The 15,655-nt window shown below is 45.3% G+C and overlaps 1 protein-coding gene across 1 annotated transcript in view; it reads left to right on the forward strand.

The window, feature by feature from the left end:
• slc49a4 (solute carrier family 49 member 4) overlaps nucleotides 1–15,655 on the forward strand; it is a 92,897-nt gene that overhangs the window by 44,543 nt on the left and 32,699 nt on the right. The window contains exon 6 of the mRNA XM_049594068.1: nucleotides 8,577–8,644. Within this exon, the coding sequence (XP_049450025.1) occupies nucleotides 8,577–8,644 (68 nt within the window). The remainder of the gene's footprint in view (nucleotides 1–8,576; nucleotides 8,645–15,655) is intronic.

Raw genomic sequence — 15,655 nt, forward strand, 5'->3', positions numbered from 1 at the left:
CTCATCCTGTTTTCCTATCTGCTGTAAGCTTTGTTGATTCAGCCAGATCCAAAAACAGCACAGAAAGATGCTGTTCAGGGACAGAAATGAGCGTTTCATACAAACACAAGATGTGATGTATATATAGACCTGTTCCCTCCTTCCATCTCTAAACTCCCGTGTATTTTCATTGGAGTTTTTTCGCTCTCTTCTCGTGCTCTGCTTATTATCTTTCTCCCATCCATGAGAAATGTTACAGACTCTGACTGTTTCTCTGGTAATTTAAAGTGTGCAGTAAAAGCCTCAGGCCAGTGTACAACACATCGACAGCAAAAGAGCAATTACACACTTTCCATTAATGTCCTCATGCTTTTTAATAATTTGTTCATTTGGGTGAGAATGGGTGGTGACATGCAGGTGGGCTCACAAACACACGTGCGCACCTCGTTTCTTTTGCTGGTAATTGCTGCATTGTCCCTGTGCCAGTGTCGCTCTGTGTGTGTGTGTGTGTGTGTGTGTGTGGGTATGTGTGCAGCCTGCGTCAGTGTGTTAGGATACAAAGTGTACCTCCTTGTTAGCGCTATCTGTGCACACCAGACCCTGCTCCAAATGGGCAGGATGCAAGTATGCTCATTTTTCGCCTAAGTGCACGGCTCACATCCTGTCGTGCTCCCTTCATTTGTGCTCACAGACCACATCGGGATCTGATGTAATGCATCCCACATACGCACCAACTCCCAGCCGCCGTGGTTCATCTGCACTGTCTGTAGAGATGGTGTCCAACGCCAGTGAATAAGTAACAGTTTGGTCGATAGCCCATTCTGATGTTTTGTTGTTGTTTATAACTTATGTTTTAAGATTATTTTGGCTTTATTAGAGAGGAAGGTCTGAGTCTGGAGTTGAGCCTGCAGCTGCTGCAGCAAGGACACTGCCTTCATATATAAGACGCCTGCTCTTCACACTAAGCCACCAGCCGCCCCATATTCATCACCCCTTCCTGGCACTGTGTGATGACGCGATATTGCCTCACAAAAATATCATGACACTATGCTGTATCAATTTTTCCTCCACCCCTGATAAAAACGTATCGAACAACCTTTAAAGGAACAGTGTTTAACATTCAGGGGGATTTGGTGGCATCTAGTTGTGATGCAGATTGTAACCAGCTGAAACTAAAGGTTTTTTACCAGGAGCTGAATTATCCACAGAGGTCTCTTCGTCTCCAAAACAAATACTTAATAAAGTAGTTTCATGTTAAGCCCGATTTATGGTCCTACGTTGACTCAGCGACGTCGCTACGTTGTTGCCGTGATGCCATCGTGAACCCTTCGAACTTCTCCGTCACTCCGTTTCATCGCTGTGCAATTCACCGCCAGAGCGGTAGGAGGCTGCGTTCCTTTCCTGAGTGCTTGTCGTCGTCTCTAGTTGATTCTTTGTTTAGCTTCCGGCTTTTCCGGTCACAGAGAAATGAACGGGGAGCATGGACAGACGGCTCCGGCCGTATCCGTATCCGTATTGAACGTTGAGCATAATGGCATATATATAATGAGCCTTAATACTGCAACATCTACATCGCAACAGAAGTTGTTTAAAGATGGCGGGGATGGCGCAATCTGGAAATACGGAACTGGAAATGCGTTGCTACCAAGCAAACCACTCACAGCCCTGCCAGTCTGCGCTGGGTCTGCGTCGCCTCGACGTGTAGTTACATTTTTGGGGAGGTGCACGTCAGTCTACGCCGGGGGCTACGGCGAGCCTTCTGCGTAGCCCCGTACCCTACGACGTAGCGACGTCGTTGATTCAACGCAGGACCATAAATCAGGCTTTACACATCAGTGTTTCCCTGAACACTGTGCAGCTCTCTGCAGCCAGCCCGCCTGTCCAGCACCTGCAAATGTTTGCTGACCTATTTTCTCTGATAACTATTAGTGTATGCACATCTTATTTTTGGTCCAGATGTTCAGGAGGTTTTTACCAGGAATCGAATTATCTGCAGAGGTTTCCTCCTCTAACACAAACAGACCTGGTGATTTAAACCAGTAAATCACATTAGAGAAAATGAGTGTTTTTCTGACGCTGCTCGTTGCAGAGAGGCTGCTAAAACATGCAAAAATACAACACTTCTTATTTTCAGGTGATTATACACTAAAGAAAATTAATATAATATATTCAGTTTATGACAATATATCCCCCCCTCAATCAGACACGGGTCCTTTAATATAACCTCCTTTTACAAGAAAAATATCTTTAAAAAAGCAGTTACTTACTTCCAAAGCCTTTTTACTTCATATAATCTGTTATAATAATTCCCTCTCTAATATCTGTTTGATATCACTGTGAAAACATCAAATATTTTCTCCTTCAAACGGCTGGATTTATTTCAAGTTTCTTCTTCTCCAAAAACTACATTTTACAAGACTATATTGAACACACCATGAGAATGTTTAAATTTCTCTTCACACAATAATGATTTTTACTGAATAGAGCTTGAACTCATCAAAATGTAACTCAGTGCAACCTCTGTTAGCTGTTAGCTCCAGCCACCAGCTGCTAACAGCTAAGTAGCTCTCCTCCTGCTGATGTTAACTTTGTTGGCAATTTAGCTTATCAGAGAAAAGATAGGGTGCATCCCCTGACACGTCGATGGTGAGTTTGCTGCGTCCTTCCATCCTGAAGGCATCATGACGGGATGCTGTTAGTTTTGCACTCTGCTTTTTAGGCTGTGCAAAATTGATGTGACACAACAGAGAAATATCGGCCACTGTCGTCTGTGAATCTCATCTTTTCTTGCCATTAACAGACGGCAGTCAACATGGTGAATATCATCGATGTTCAGCTGATAACTCAGGCCTTCCCTTACTGTCTGTCCTAGTTTCAGGTTTTTGCATTTTCCTTTCCGTCCCAACTTTTCTGCTCCGTCTCTTCTCTTCCAGCAGCAGGTCTGGTGCTGCACACTCTCATACTCATATCCAATAATGACCTCTGTGCTGCAGATGTCAGACGCTGTTTTCAGTCTTACAAAGTTCAGACAACTTTCCTCGACCTCTGCTTCATGCAGTCGTTTATCCTTCGTCTATCTCCACATCTCTTCATCTCCTCTCCTCCCTCTCTTGATCTCTGTCAGCATTTTTCTTTCAGCTGTTTCTTCCGGGTTCTTCCCTAAAAATATATAAATGCTTCTGTCACTTGTTTTTTGGGGCCAGCCGTGCAGACTGATGGAGAACTGACCGGAGCAGCTGTTGGGCAGCAGGAGCAGCTGTCATTGGACGAGACAAATCACTGCCTACTTTCTAACTCTGGACGGGAGAAACTAACTTGTGTCCGTTCCTCAGCTGAGGATCCTAAAAGATGTCCTGGTTGACGCCATGATGGCACAGGAAACATGCCAAAAACTGACCCAACACCGGTCATAGCTGTCAGGCCGAGACTTCAGGAGTTTACTAAATATGCGCCTGAGGTGTTTAATAATTTGTATTGTATCCAGTGAGTAAATGCGGCACGTGAGGATCAGCTGGTTTGCAAACGGAGCAGCAGGAGGTGATGTGGTGATTTTCTGGGTACTGGGTGATGCTGTAACTGAACTGTTTTCTTCATACCAAGCTCACTCCTCACGACTTTAGCACTGAGTTTCTGCTTCACAACAGTTTTTGGAGCTTCCAGACAAAATATCACTCAGCTTTTGATTGGCGCTCGCCAACTGGGGCTCAAGTGTGAACTGTTCAAAGACGCGAGCCGATGCATCGTAAATGCTCCCTACATATGTAGCATGCAAAATATCTGGACCTGTCGAGGATGCAAATTTGCGTTTCCTACGAGAGCAAGTGCTCGTTGCCTTTGTTGGTTGGGTTTAGGCAGGAGAAGTGAGATATGTTGTGGTTAGGGTTAGGATGTCAGGGTGAGCCAATCAGAGGCAGAGGAGCAGGGAGGAAGAGGCGTAGTGTGCTTCAGCCACCTCACGAGGAACAGCAGGCCTGTCAGATGCTCTCAGAGTATCCAGAGAGACTTCCAAAGTAAACTGCAGCACACAAACTAGAGGCAACAAACTTTATTTAAAGACTAATGTTACAACATCAGATGCGTCTGTAAAATGCATGTTTATGAAACTGGGTGTGTCCTTTGTTAAGATGGTTGGAAAGTGTGAGCAGCAGCTACCACTGCTTGGTGCTAGAGCTTAATGTTGTGTCTAAAAACAGCCTTTCACCCTGAGCTCTTGATTCTGAATGTGAGGCAAACACATGAGAACGACACGAGGTGAGGAAAAGACAAGAGTAAGATACAGATTCCAGCACCTTTGGGTCTCACTTGTTTGCTTCATGTTGCCATGGTGAAAGGAGTCACCTCTCCTCGACCAGAGAAGTTGAGGTCCCCTCCTGAAGCAGAAGTCAGAGACAGTGACTCGATGGTCAAACTGAAGATTCAGAGGAATGTGGATTTTGTCTCGGCTGTGGAAAAATGCACCAGCTTTTTTTTTTTTTTTTTTTAAAGCTAAAACACTGGAGGGTTTATGAGTTTTCCCAGTTTCCCCTGGTCTACATGAGTGAGAGCTGCGTGCACATTCCTGGCAGGAAGTCAAGTAAATTCTTCATGGCCGTTGGAGTTTAACCTTGTTGTTTAATTCTGTTTCTGATGTGAGGTAAAGAATCTGTAGATAAAGCAGAGCAGCTGAGAGCGTTCGCCTAATGACTTCCTGAGGATGATTTAGTTCTCTTGGCGTGTAGCGTAGCCCGGGCAGCTTGTAGCTGAGTATGAAGTCGTTCAGATGAGAAACAGCTCTGAGGCTCTGTGGTTCTCTGCCAGGTGGATATCCCCCCTTTAGAGCTGCTGAGCGAGCTGCTGCTCCAAGTGAAAGAGTTCACTTCCATCCAGTTAGTGTTTCCCAGTAAGTAGAGAGGAGTGCTGCCTCTCCAGGCCTCTCGCACTGACTCCAGCCCTGCAGACACTGAGCTCAACGCTCTGCCCAAAAACAGAAATAGAAACAACAGTCGGGCTGTTTTCTTTTACACGGGCACGTCTCAGCGGTTTCACTGCCATCCCTGTTTCAGTGCTGTGCCTGAGATTGTGAATTATTCAGTCAGTCCATCCGTCCTGTAACGTTTGACAGCATTCTGTCCGCTGTGTTTGTGGACAGTAGGAACAAGATGGTCAACACTCAGATAAAGGCTCTTAATTTTGTAGAGTTCCTACGCAGTATTTAAAAGTACGGAATTTGATTTTAGTCATTTCCAGGTCTGGATAAGTGTGGGGAAAAAAGAGAGTTTCCAGACTCTTGCCCCAGAGCGTCAGAGGGAGCTTAACATCACCGAAAGCAAGGCAAGAAGTATGGCATGCAACTGAACACAGTCCTACGCAGAGCTGCTTCTACGTCTGTACGTCACAGCCTGAAAAACAGCTCTGCTCAACTGCATTATAACAATAGGCTGCCAAATTAGTTATGTGTCAGTGTCATTGAGTGTGTTTACATCGACAGTTTAATTCCCTTTTCATTCATAATCAAAGTTCATTCCTATTAAAAGTGATCTTGTAAACACATAATTCAGAATGAAAATGGCCAATACGATTGAAAATTCAATCCGATGTAAGGGGCTGGAATATTCTGATTCTAATTCCCAATGAAAGAATTTCTCGCACTTGAACTTGTTAAGTTCATTCCGGTCTTTCCGCTCATGCTCGTTTCCTTGCCCTTCTGGCGCCATGACGTATATAGCGCGCATAGCAACGGGCTGAGATAGAGCAGTCAGACTCGTTGCAGTCACCGGTTTCCATTCGCCACAGCACGGTCTTCTATCTCCCTTCTTCGACCTTCTGCCTCCCTTCTCCTCCTCAACAGATGAAGCATTAGCAGAACAAGGTTGTTGTCGTACTGCTGCTTCAAGAATATAAGCAAAACAAGCCCGAAAAAGGCACTAAGAACGGCGTCGTCAAGCATCTTGTTATCCAGAGCGAGGACTACAGTGTTTTCTTCCGGTAAACGTAAACATGTAACATCCGCCCCGCCCCCTATCCAATCAGAAGCCTTGTGCAGATCTGAATAAAGGTGATTAAACTGATCTCCCATGTAAACTACCTGGAAAAACTTTAATGTCGTCATCAGAAAAATAAACAGTCTGCATAACGAAACCTTTAAGGCTGCAGAGACGCTGCAAAAATTACATTTTAAAACTTATTTTTGGGTCTCCATATAAGGTCAGCTTGACTGTGACCTCATCATGTTTTAACGTCATATCTCAGGAACAGAAGGGGAGACATTTGGTCAGATACTGAATTGGTGACTCTAATCTTGAAACTGTGCTGATTGTATAGATCTTCTGTGTGTGAAGCATCCATGTTTTCACTGACATGGATGGAGACTGTCAGAGACACTGGACTGGTGGGCGGGGTCATACAACCACAGGGTGGACTGGTGGGCGGAGTCATACAACCACAGGGTGGGCTGGTGGGCGGAGTCATACAACCACAGGGTGGACCGGTGGGCGGGGTCATACAACCACAGGATGGACTGGTGGGCGGAGTCATACAACCACAGGGTGGACTGGTGGGCAGAGTCATACAACCACAGGGTGGACCGGTGGGCGGGGTCATACAACCACAGGGTGGACCGGTGGGCGGGGTCATACAACCATAGGGTGGACTGGTGGGCGGAGTCATACAACCATAGGGTGGACTGGTGGGCGGGGTCATACAACCACGGAATGGACTGGTGGGCGGGGTCATACAACCACAGGGCAGTGACTGGTGGGCGGGGTCATACAACCACGGAATGGACTGGTGGGCGGAGTCATACAACCACAGGGCAGTGACTGGTGGGCGGGGTCATACAACCACAGGGCAGTGACTATCTTCATATTTTTCATCAGTTAATTTAGGGGGGACGCTTGATGCATTTTTGAATATTCATTATAAAACCACAGAGGAAGGAACCCTGAGTTTGGATCTGATTGAGACTCGGGATCTTTTAGGACACTCCTGTGTTTTAATGTGCGAGCTGTGTTGGAGGAAATGTGCTCGATCTGCAGACAGGAGGATTAAGTGTAGAGCTCAGCATCGCCATAATGAATATGACTCAGGAAACAGGTGCCTCACTGCGCTCAATTGTTCCCTTAATGGAGAGTAGCCATTTAGAATTGACAGAACTGGGAGGCTGATCCAACGTGTCCTGCTTCTTTTAGTTTGATTGCTTTTTTTTATTCGATTACAGAATCAGTCGTGAACTTCTGGAGCTCTGTTTAACTCCTTCAGGATGCATGCTCTGCCTTCAGACGCAGCACTTCCTCCCTATTAAAGACTGTTTTGTGGATTTCCTGGGATTACATGATGTGAGTCGGTGTAGGAATACCATGTCGAAGCAAAGCTCAGGATAAGGTCTTTGATTATTGGCTTAAAATGGCTTACAAGAAGAGATTGAGAGAGAGAATTAGTGAAAACAAACACGTTGACGTGTCAACAGCCTTGAGTCCTGGCTCTGCCTACCTTGACACCAGTCAGCTCCAATTTACCGACACAGTCGCAACATAGCAGACATGATTAAGCTTCAAATCTGGCCTTTTTTTGGGTTCCAAGGCGCTAAGAATACTGCAGTTAATTAACTCTCCACCCGCACATGAAACACAGTCATTTGCATCTCAGAATTGAAATGGCTTGGCAAGCAATTTGTGTTTAGCTTCCTAAATTGGTGCACAAACTGATGTGACATTACACGCCTTAGAAACCCTCACATTGGCGCTGCGCAGCCTATATAGATAATAAGCAGCAGTTATAGGTGCCACAGGGTGGTGGGTGGTTTAAGTGAATCAAATATTGTTGGTCCTCCTCGTTTACTCGGGGGGAGGAGGAGGAGGAGGACGCTGTTCACCTCGCCGAGCTGCCTCGGGCCATTCAGGCAGGCATCTTGCAGGCGGGTCGGCCCACACAGAAAATATAACGACATTTTAACATTCATCACTTAGTAAGCCAGAAGATATTTTACATTTAATAACTTTGATAGTCCACTTTTCTTCGTTATAGACTTTCATGACAGGTCGATGCGGAGTATGATTAAGCAAAAAGCATCAGATCCTACTTAAGATTCTGCTCCCTGCTGTCTCATCCTCCATCTGGTTGGATTTGGTTGAATGTGAGTTATTGCCTCGGGGAGATTGATGGGAACCAAACACCTTCATTGGCACACGGAGACGTTCTCGCCTGGATGCTACACACTGATTGGTTTTACGTGTGTGTGTGTGTGTGTGTGTGTGCACGCGCACGTGTGCTGCACTTTACCTCATACTGATTCTGCTGCAGTCCCTCAGCCGTGACGTCCTTTCTCTGGAGTTTAAGGCCGAGCGTGCGCCTTCACATCCATGTAAATAAATCAGGACAACAACCTCACACACACACACACACACACACACACACACACACACATATGCAGCTGTGTTTACCTGATGCAGTGATTGACAGGCCTCAGCAGACCTCAGACACTTGGTGCCTGCTCTCTGTCTCACTCTGTCCTCACAGTCACGCACTGCATGTTGAACACTGAATAATTCTGTTTCCTCCACCCTTTCTCTCTCCTCCTCCCGCTCTACCCCACCATCCTCTTCCTCTTTCCTGACACACAGGTGGACGCGGGTTGGATCGGCTTCTGGTCGACTGTTGGTGGATGTGTGTTTGGAGTGGCGATGGCCAGGTAAGCTCGTGCATACCAAGCTGCTTGTATTGTGTGACTGCCACATGATCGCTGAATCTAGATTGTCCAAGCAAGTCAAGAAAACATACACATATCTCGACCACTCGTGTGATATCGATCCCTCTCTGCTAACTAATTAACATCTCCTACAAACAGACGCCATCGACCTGACTATAGGTGGACCCTCTGGGGGGGTTATAGGTGTGTTGGGAACTATCTGTTGGAAACACCTGTAGTTTATTCAGGATTCACACTGACAGGCTTCAGCCTGTGATCACAACCTGAAGACAATATTAACACCATCTGTCACACTGGATTTACACCACATGATCGCAACTTTACTGGGCCAGCAGCAACACTATCAGCACATCAACGTACAGTGTGAAGCTCAATGACATACACAAACATACTGCTGAGCTCGACTCAAGCTGGCAGATGGTGTCACCTGACACTCAGCTGGTCAAATGGCCGGCGGCTGGTTTTAAAGCACGTCACCTGTTTCAACAGCCAATTGAAGTGAAGTCTGCTGGTCAAGTCAAAATGGCTGCAGACGGTGTTGGCTTGCTGCAGCAGGTGCTCCGTCCCTGCTGAGCCCTCTGTTTCTGTCCTCACTGTGGGTCGCTGCTGCTGCTGGCTCTATGAACACATGCAACACTGGCAGAACCCAAAAGGACTAGAGCAGATGTCACTGCAAGTGATGTCAGCATTAACCACATCAGGATCCTTAAACACATAACAGTGATGTTACTGAGGTGAAGCAACAGTCCAAAGACATGTTTCAGGCTCAGAATATGTCTGTGAATAAAACTGAACAATCGTGAAATAAGATGCTTCATGTCTAAAATGAATGGTGCTGGGCTGTTTACAAGCAAAATCTGGCGCCTGCTGGCTGCTTGCTCCGCTGCCGTTTAGCAGAGCTAGCTGCTAACAGCCACCGCTGCAAGTAACAGACTCCACAGATCCATTCAGCAGCTCTGCCATCCAGTCAGACACACACGGCTGATTATATACTGCTGAGTTACAGCTCACAACTCACACCAACCCAAACATCCTGGTGCAGACTATTTACTGGAGTTTACCAGCCTGTGGCTCATCAGGCATCTGAAGATCATTACAAGCACGGCCCTTCTCAGCTTTCCATGTCCGACAGTCCACCACCAACATTTCTGTCACGTCTCAGACAAATTAGTTTCAAATTAGTTTTTATTAACAAGATTTCATTTCATTTATTTGCACGTATGAAATAAGAAAACAGAACATAGAAGTAATCTAGTAATAGTCATACATAGCATGTGCAGGTGAGAGAAACCCATTACAGGGTTATGCTAAGAAACCTCACCTAGACAAACTATGCAAAAAATAATGAAAAACAAAACATACACGATAACAAACAATAAACAAAAGTGGACAATTGATTATAATAAGAATAAAAATATAAAATAACATTTTACATCTTGAGGCAGGCAGAAGCATATCACCCTATACGTGGCGTTATTCAGTTATAGAATCTTGTGGTCATCAAAGCAGTTTTTAGTTTCGTCTTATATACTGACAAAGATAATAAGTAATGGTTCATGTTCCACAATTGTACTCCCCTGTATCTTAATGAGTACTGTGCTCGAGATCGAAGATCGAAGATCTGTTTTTAGCTCATCATAGTCTCATTTTCACCATGAAAAAAGGGCGCTGACTTACAATTTTCGTCGTAGTTTACGTCAACAAAGTTATCACTGTAGCCAGCAAACCAATAATTTTCTTAGACCCATTTTCCACCAAAATTAGTGCATACATGCAGGTTTTTAAGTGTGGGAAAACCGGCTGATGTGTCACGTTCAGTGTCACGAATGCACTGGAAAACTGGTTAATAAACAGTAGAAATAAGCATGGAGGTGGTCACTTTTTTGTTATTATTCTGGCTCTCTTTCAAACTCGGTGCTGACTTATTTGTAAAGATGACTAAACGCTGCTTGGACAGAGACAGAAGGTTTTGTGACGGCGTGTCACTGCATTGTGCTGGAAAAGCAGCAAAAAATTAGCGTGTTCACCCCGCTGTCATGACGGGGCTTTATTTGCAAATAGTACTTCCAAAATAACTGCATTCATTGGTTTGTGTTTCATCACACACACACTCACATAACTCATGTGGTTTGATTATTATTTAAAAATAGCAACAGGATAAGGCCACAGCTGATGAGGATTTGGAGGCCCCTAGAGGTCGGAGGCTCTCTGTGGATAATCTGTGTGTCCTTACACCCATCCTCTTCATCCATGTTGTCTTGAGAGTGTTTGTTCCCTGACTTCTGAGTATGGTTCAAAGTAACTTTAAAAGTGAACATAAATGCAGCAGCACTGCGGCCCACTTTCTGACCTCTGAATCACCGTCTCATCTCTTAGTTTCTTCAACATTTAAGTGAAACAAAACAGCTACTCTGTCTAATTATCAGACTCATAGTGTCCGTGCAGCTCAGTGAAAACTGCACAGACCTGCTGAGGCATCAAATTAGAAAATAAGCATTAACCATAACCTCTCATTTACATTAGCAGACCCTCCCTGCAGCTGATTGTAAGATGGTCAGAAAACGGGACGGGTTGTTCACACAGTGACCACAACAAGAAGGAGTTTATAAAACCTGTGTTAGGCTTCAAGCATCCTGATTTTAAAACGCTGACCTTAGAGGAAAGGAAATGTGTTTGTGGGAGGAACTATAAAGAATAATTTGCTCTGGTAAATAATTAATATAAGTGCTTTACAAGCCGGGGTCAGGACCGGCTGGAGGGTTACAAGATCAATCTGAGGGTGGAGATGATAAAAGGAGAAGAATAAGAACATTTCTATTCCTGCTGCACAGAGTGAGTTCAGACTTTTCTTTCCTTGTAAACCTTCACATCTGTAATGATTCAAATGAAACACTCAGGAGGACAAAATCACCTCTCAGCTGAACTGTTCACAGCTCGTAGATTCATTCCACCTGGGTCACACGTCAGGAGACATTTCTTCATTTAAAGGGGCCACAAGCCACCAAAGTTTGAACCGCTGGATTAGACTGAGGCAAAGGTGAAGGAGATGAACTAACTCAAATGTTTTCAACTTTTAGATCGTCTGCATTGTCAGAAAAAAACAGGGAAATAGCACAAGAATACACAGAGATAACACACAGGTGTTTTTATGGTTCAGTTCATTGTTTCCGTCTCCACAGTGTAAAGTTGTGGATGGTCCCAACAGAAGCGTTCCTTAGCGTCCCCATGTTTGGTCCCCCCTCTGTTGGGGTACCTAGCACACAGATCTGGTACTAAAAGGTGGAGCTAGAAACCCTGCAGTCTGATTGGTCAGTAGAGGACGCTCACTCTGGTTTTATGTAACCTCTGTTCATACATCAGTAAACTACAACTATAAAATGAAAGAGAAAAAAATAACTTCATTCACTGGGCCGACTGCCAGCAACTTTTAAGGTGGAACGTTAACTTGTAATGTTACTCAATGCATGAGTTGATGATGTGAATCCATCAGCACACCTTAAATTTCACTGTGACAACTTTGACCATCACTTTAGTTTTTATATGACACACACTTTTAGTAATGACTTTAAAAATATAGATTCATTTGGAGCGGATTATGTGAAGGTCATATATTCTAATCCTCACTTCCTGTGGGCTACAGCAACACTAAACCCCTGAGCTTGCCTGAGAAGGACTAAATGCACAAAGCTGCTATTTTGAAATATCCCATGGAGAGAGACTCTCACTGCAGCCTGTTCTATTTTGTTGTGAAAATGTGGGCGTGCAGCCTCGTTCTGTGGACAATAAACCAGGTGCAGACTTCCATCTGTGTCACCGCAGATGAGGAAATACAGCGAGTGCTGGACGGAGCAGTGAGTGACAACAACCCCGCCCACATTTAAGAGGACTGTCTGAACACACCGAGGGTCTAGGTACCATGTCTGAAGGCTTACTGCTGGTTCCAGAGGTGCTGGACTTAAAGGGTTTGGAGGAGACGGGGCTGTAATCTCTGACTGTAGATAAGAATCTCATGTAACCCCACTTTAAAAACGTCCAAACTCTTCCTTTGATACAAACAGGACCGTTGACACACTGTCAGAAGCATCTGTTACAGGAAGTTCTTCTGTTGAGACATCACACGTAGACAGTTGTGAACAAAGTGTCCTTTAATTGATTAATCATGGAAACAATCACTTCATGTTGTTTGATAGCACTGACTCATTACAGCACAAACAAGATTAGAAACTGGTGCCTTTGATTTTCTCTCACAGTGGAAACCCCCAGTCACCAGCATGCAAACATACTGTACTGGAGTTTATCCCCCTGACACTCTGAGAGCTGTATTGTTTACAGCATTATTAACAACTAATACATCTCATATAAAGAACAGGCGGGGGTTAAATTGGGTCTCTCTCTCTCTCCCTGGCTCCTCTAATCTCATCTACTCTCTTTTAATATATGATCTGATCCAGCATCACTGTGATAAAGTACAGGGAGGGAATGGGGAATAGAAGCTAATGCAACAGCCACTTCACCTCCATTGATGGATCGGGAGCCGCACCACAAAGACAAAGTGTGGAGTCTGCAAAAGCATGGGACTCATTCGTGCTCCGGCGGATGTGTGTTTATCGCAGGCTGAGGCCCAATCAGCACTTCCAGACAGGTCCACTGTTTTCTTTAAGCTGTAATCAGGGAAATGAGCCCATAACTCCCACTGTTAATCAATGAAGCTGTTTGCAGCGGGAGATGAAAGTGTATGTAAACAGAGCTGTTGAATTATTGGTGTTGATTATATAGACTCTGAGTCACTGGAGGGATTGATTAGTCTCTCTGTGCTGCAACAGTTGGTAGTTAAATGAAATTCGGCTTTAAAGGCAGCGTGGCGTTCACTCTTCATGTATGTGCAGCTGTTCACATATGCTAAAGGTGGTTGTTTGGGTTCGGTACCATTACATTACCAGCAAATGTGACATCACTTTCTCCAGTCAGATCAGGTCACTTTAATATGTTGGCGTATAACAGATATGTATCACAGACCATGTGATATCTGAATTCATGTGTGTTTCTCCACCTCACATTTCACTGCACAGACACAGGTCAGTGTCGGAGAGGTCCGGTAAAACCACAGAAAGCTTCCATAGCTGTACCTCTGCTGGGGACTGATACTGAAGCCCCACTAGTCCATAAAATGTCCCATTCAACTGAAAGCTTGTTTCTTCGACAGCCTGTTACACCAAAGACACACCAAGCAGAGGCAGAGCCGGGCTCGCCGCTTGTCGGTCAGGAGGTGTATTCATGGGTTTCAGGTGGGAAGAAATTCTTAGTAACACAGGTCAACGTGTCGCAGGAGTCTAAAACTCTGTTTGCTGATTGGCTGCAGGTTTTCTCTGCTCAAACTTAAACAATCTCAGATTTTTGTTTTGGTCGCACTTTGCTGCAGAATCAAACAGCCACAGCTCGGAGTGGCCGCCTCAGCTTTTTATAGGCACTGCACAGCAGCCCGCCACAGGCCCCACTTCACCACTGCATGGAGGGTTTTCCATTTGATTTTATTCCATTTGATTTGAGATGTAGCCCAAAACCACATATCATGATGTGCCTCAGGGGACTTGACAATAGAGGACACCCTGTGTCCTTGTCCTCGAAAAAATCCCTCCAAAAAACCCATTTGACTAAAAAACATGGCCAACTATGATGCAGAATGAAGTCATGTAACCTTCTGACTGTGGTGAAGGCAGACAACGTCCTACTCTGCCTCCGATTGGCCTGTATTGTCCTTTGGGTTCGTTTGTCTTCCCACTGTCATCCTCAACATATATGATGATACATCGTCCAACCTCTGCAGCAAATCACTCTGGAGAGAAAGCATGGTGTGTGACACAACGGCGTCGGCGTCCAGTGTGACATATAAAATGTGTCAGGCAGAACTTTCTAAACAGTTACAATGGTATAACATGGCAAACCTCAACCTCCTGACCCTCAGCTATGGTCATGAGCTCTGGGTAGTGACGGAAAGGAAAAGATCGGGGATACATGCAGCTGAAATGACTTTCCTCTGGAGCTCGGACATCTGGAGGGAGCTCGGAGTAGAGCCGCTGCTCCTTCATGTTGAGGTGGTTCAACATCTGATCAGGATCCTCCTGGTCCAGCTGGTAGGAGGCCCCGGGGCAGACCCAGAACACACTGGAGGGATTATAGATCTCATCTGGTCTGGGAACACCTCGGGGTCCTCCAGGAGGAGCTGGAGAGTATCGCTGGGGAGAGAGACGTCTGGGGTGCCTTGCTCAGCCTGCTGCTCCTGAGACCCGGCCTCAGATAAGCGGTTGAAAATGGATTGATTGATGACAAAGACAAGAATTTTCCATCCCTGTTATATGGTGACTGATCTTGTCCTCTGTTCGGAGGGTGAGGAGCTCCTGGATGTCACTGTCTCCCCAGTTTGTGGACGTTTTTGGCGGCTTTTCTTCTTCTTTGAGTTAGCCGCTAACTGCTTGTAGCTGCTTTTATAAATCTCCTAACGTCACACTTTTTACACAGTCGTTGATCTGATTCCTTCGTCCTGGACAGACGTGGATGTAAACTGCAGTTTGTGTGGCTGTCACTGTCAGACAACCACGAAGCAGAAATTCTCCCTTCTTTTTCTCTTTGATTAGTGGCGTCCGCAGGGAGCTGAGCCCTGAGACGCCGTCAGACGGGAAATGTTTTAAAGCAGCAGAAACAGGAGAAATTAAACAGTATATTTAATTTCCTCTTCCTCCCTTAAAACTAAAAGCTGCTTCCCTCTGCTTTTTTTTCTTCATGAACTTGCTGCAATATGGCATCATTAGATACTTTCCCAGGAAAGCTTGTGGTAATGAACTGAGCAGAGAGCAGTCTCTGTCCCTCGTCTCACCCACTGGCAGCTTTTAAGATGTTAATGTCAAGATGTGACTTATTATTTGCCACGAGCTGTCCCTCTCTCTGCAGCCAGCAGAGCCGAGCCAACGCTGAGCACAGTTTGCTACAGGGGGCACA

This window comes from Epinephelus fuscoguttatus, linkage group LG13, assembly GCF_011397635.1.
Source record: "Epinephelus fuscoguttatus linkage group LG13, E.fuscoguttatus.final_Chr_v1".
Classification (NCBI taxonomy): domain Eukaryota; kingdom Metazoa; phylum Chordata; class Actinopteri; order Perciformes; family Serranidae; genus Epinephelus; species Epinephelus fuscoguttatus.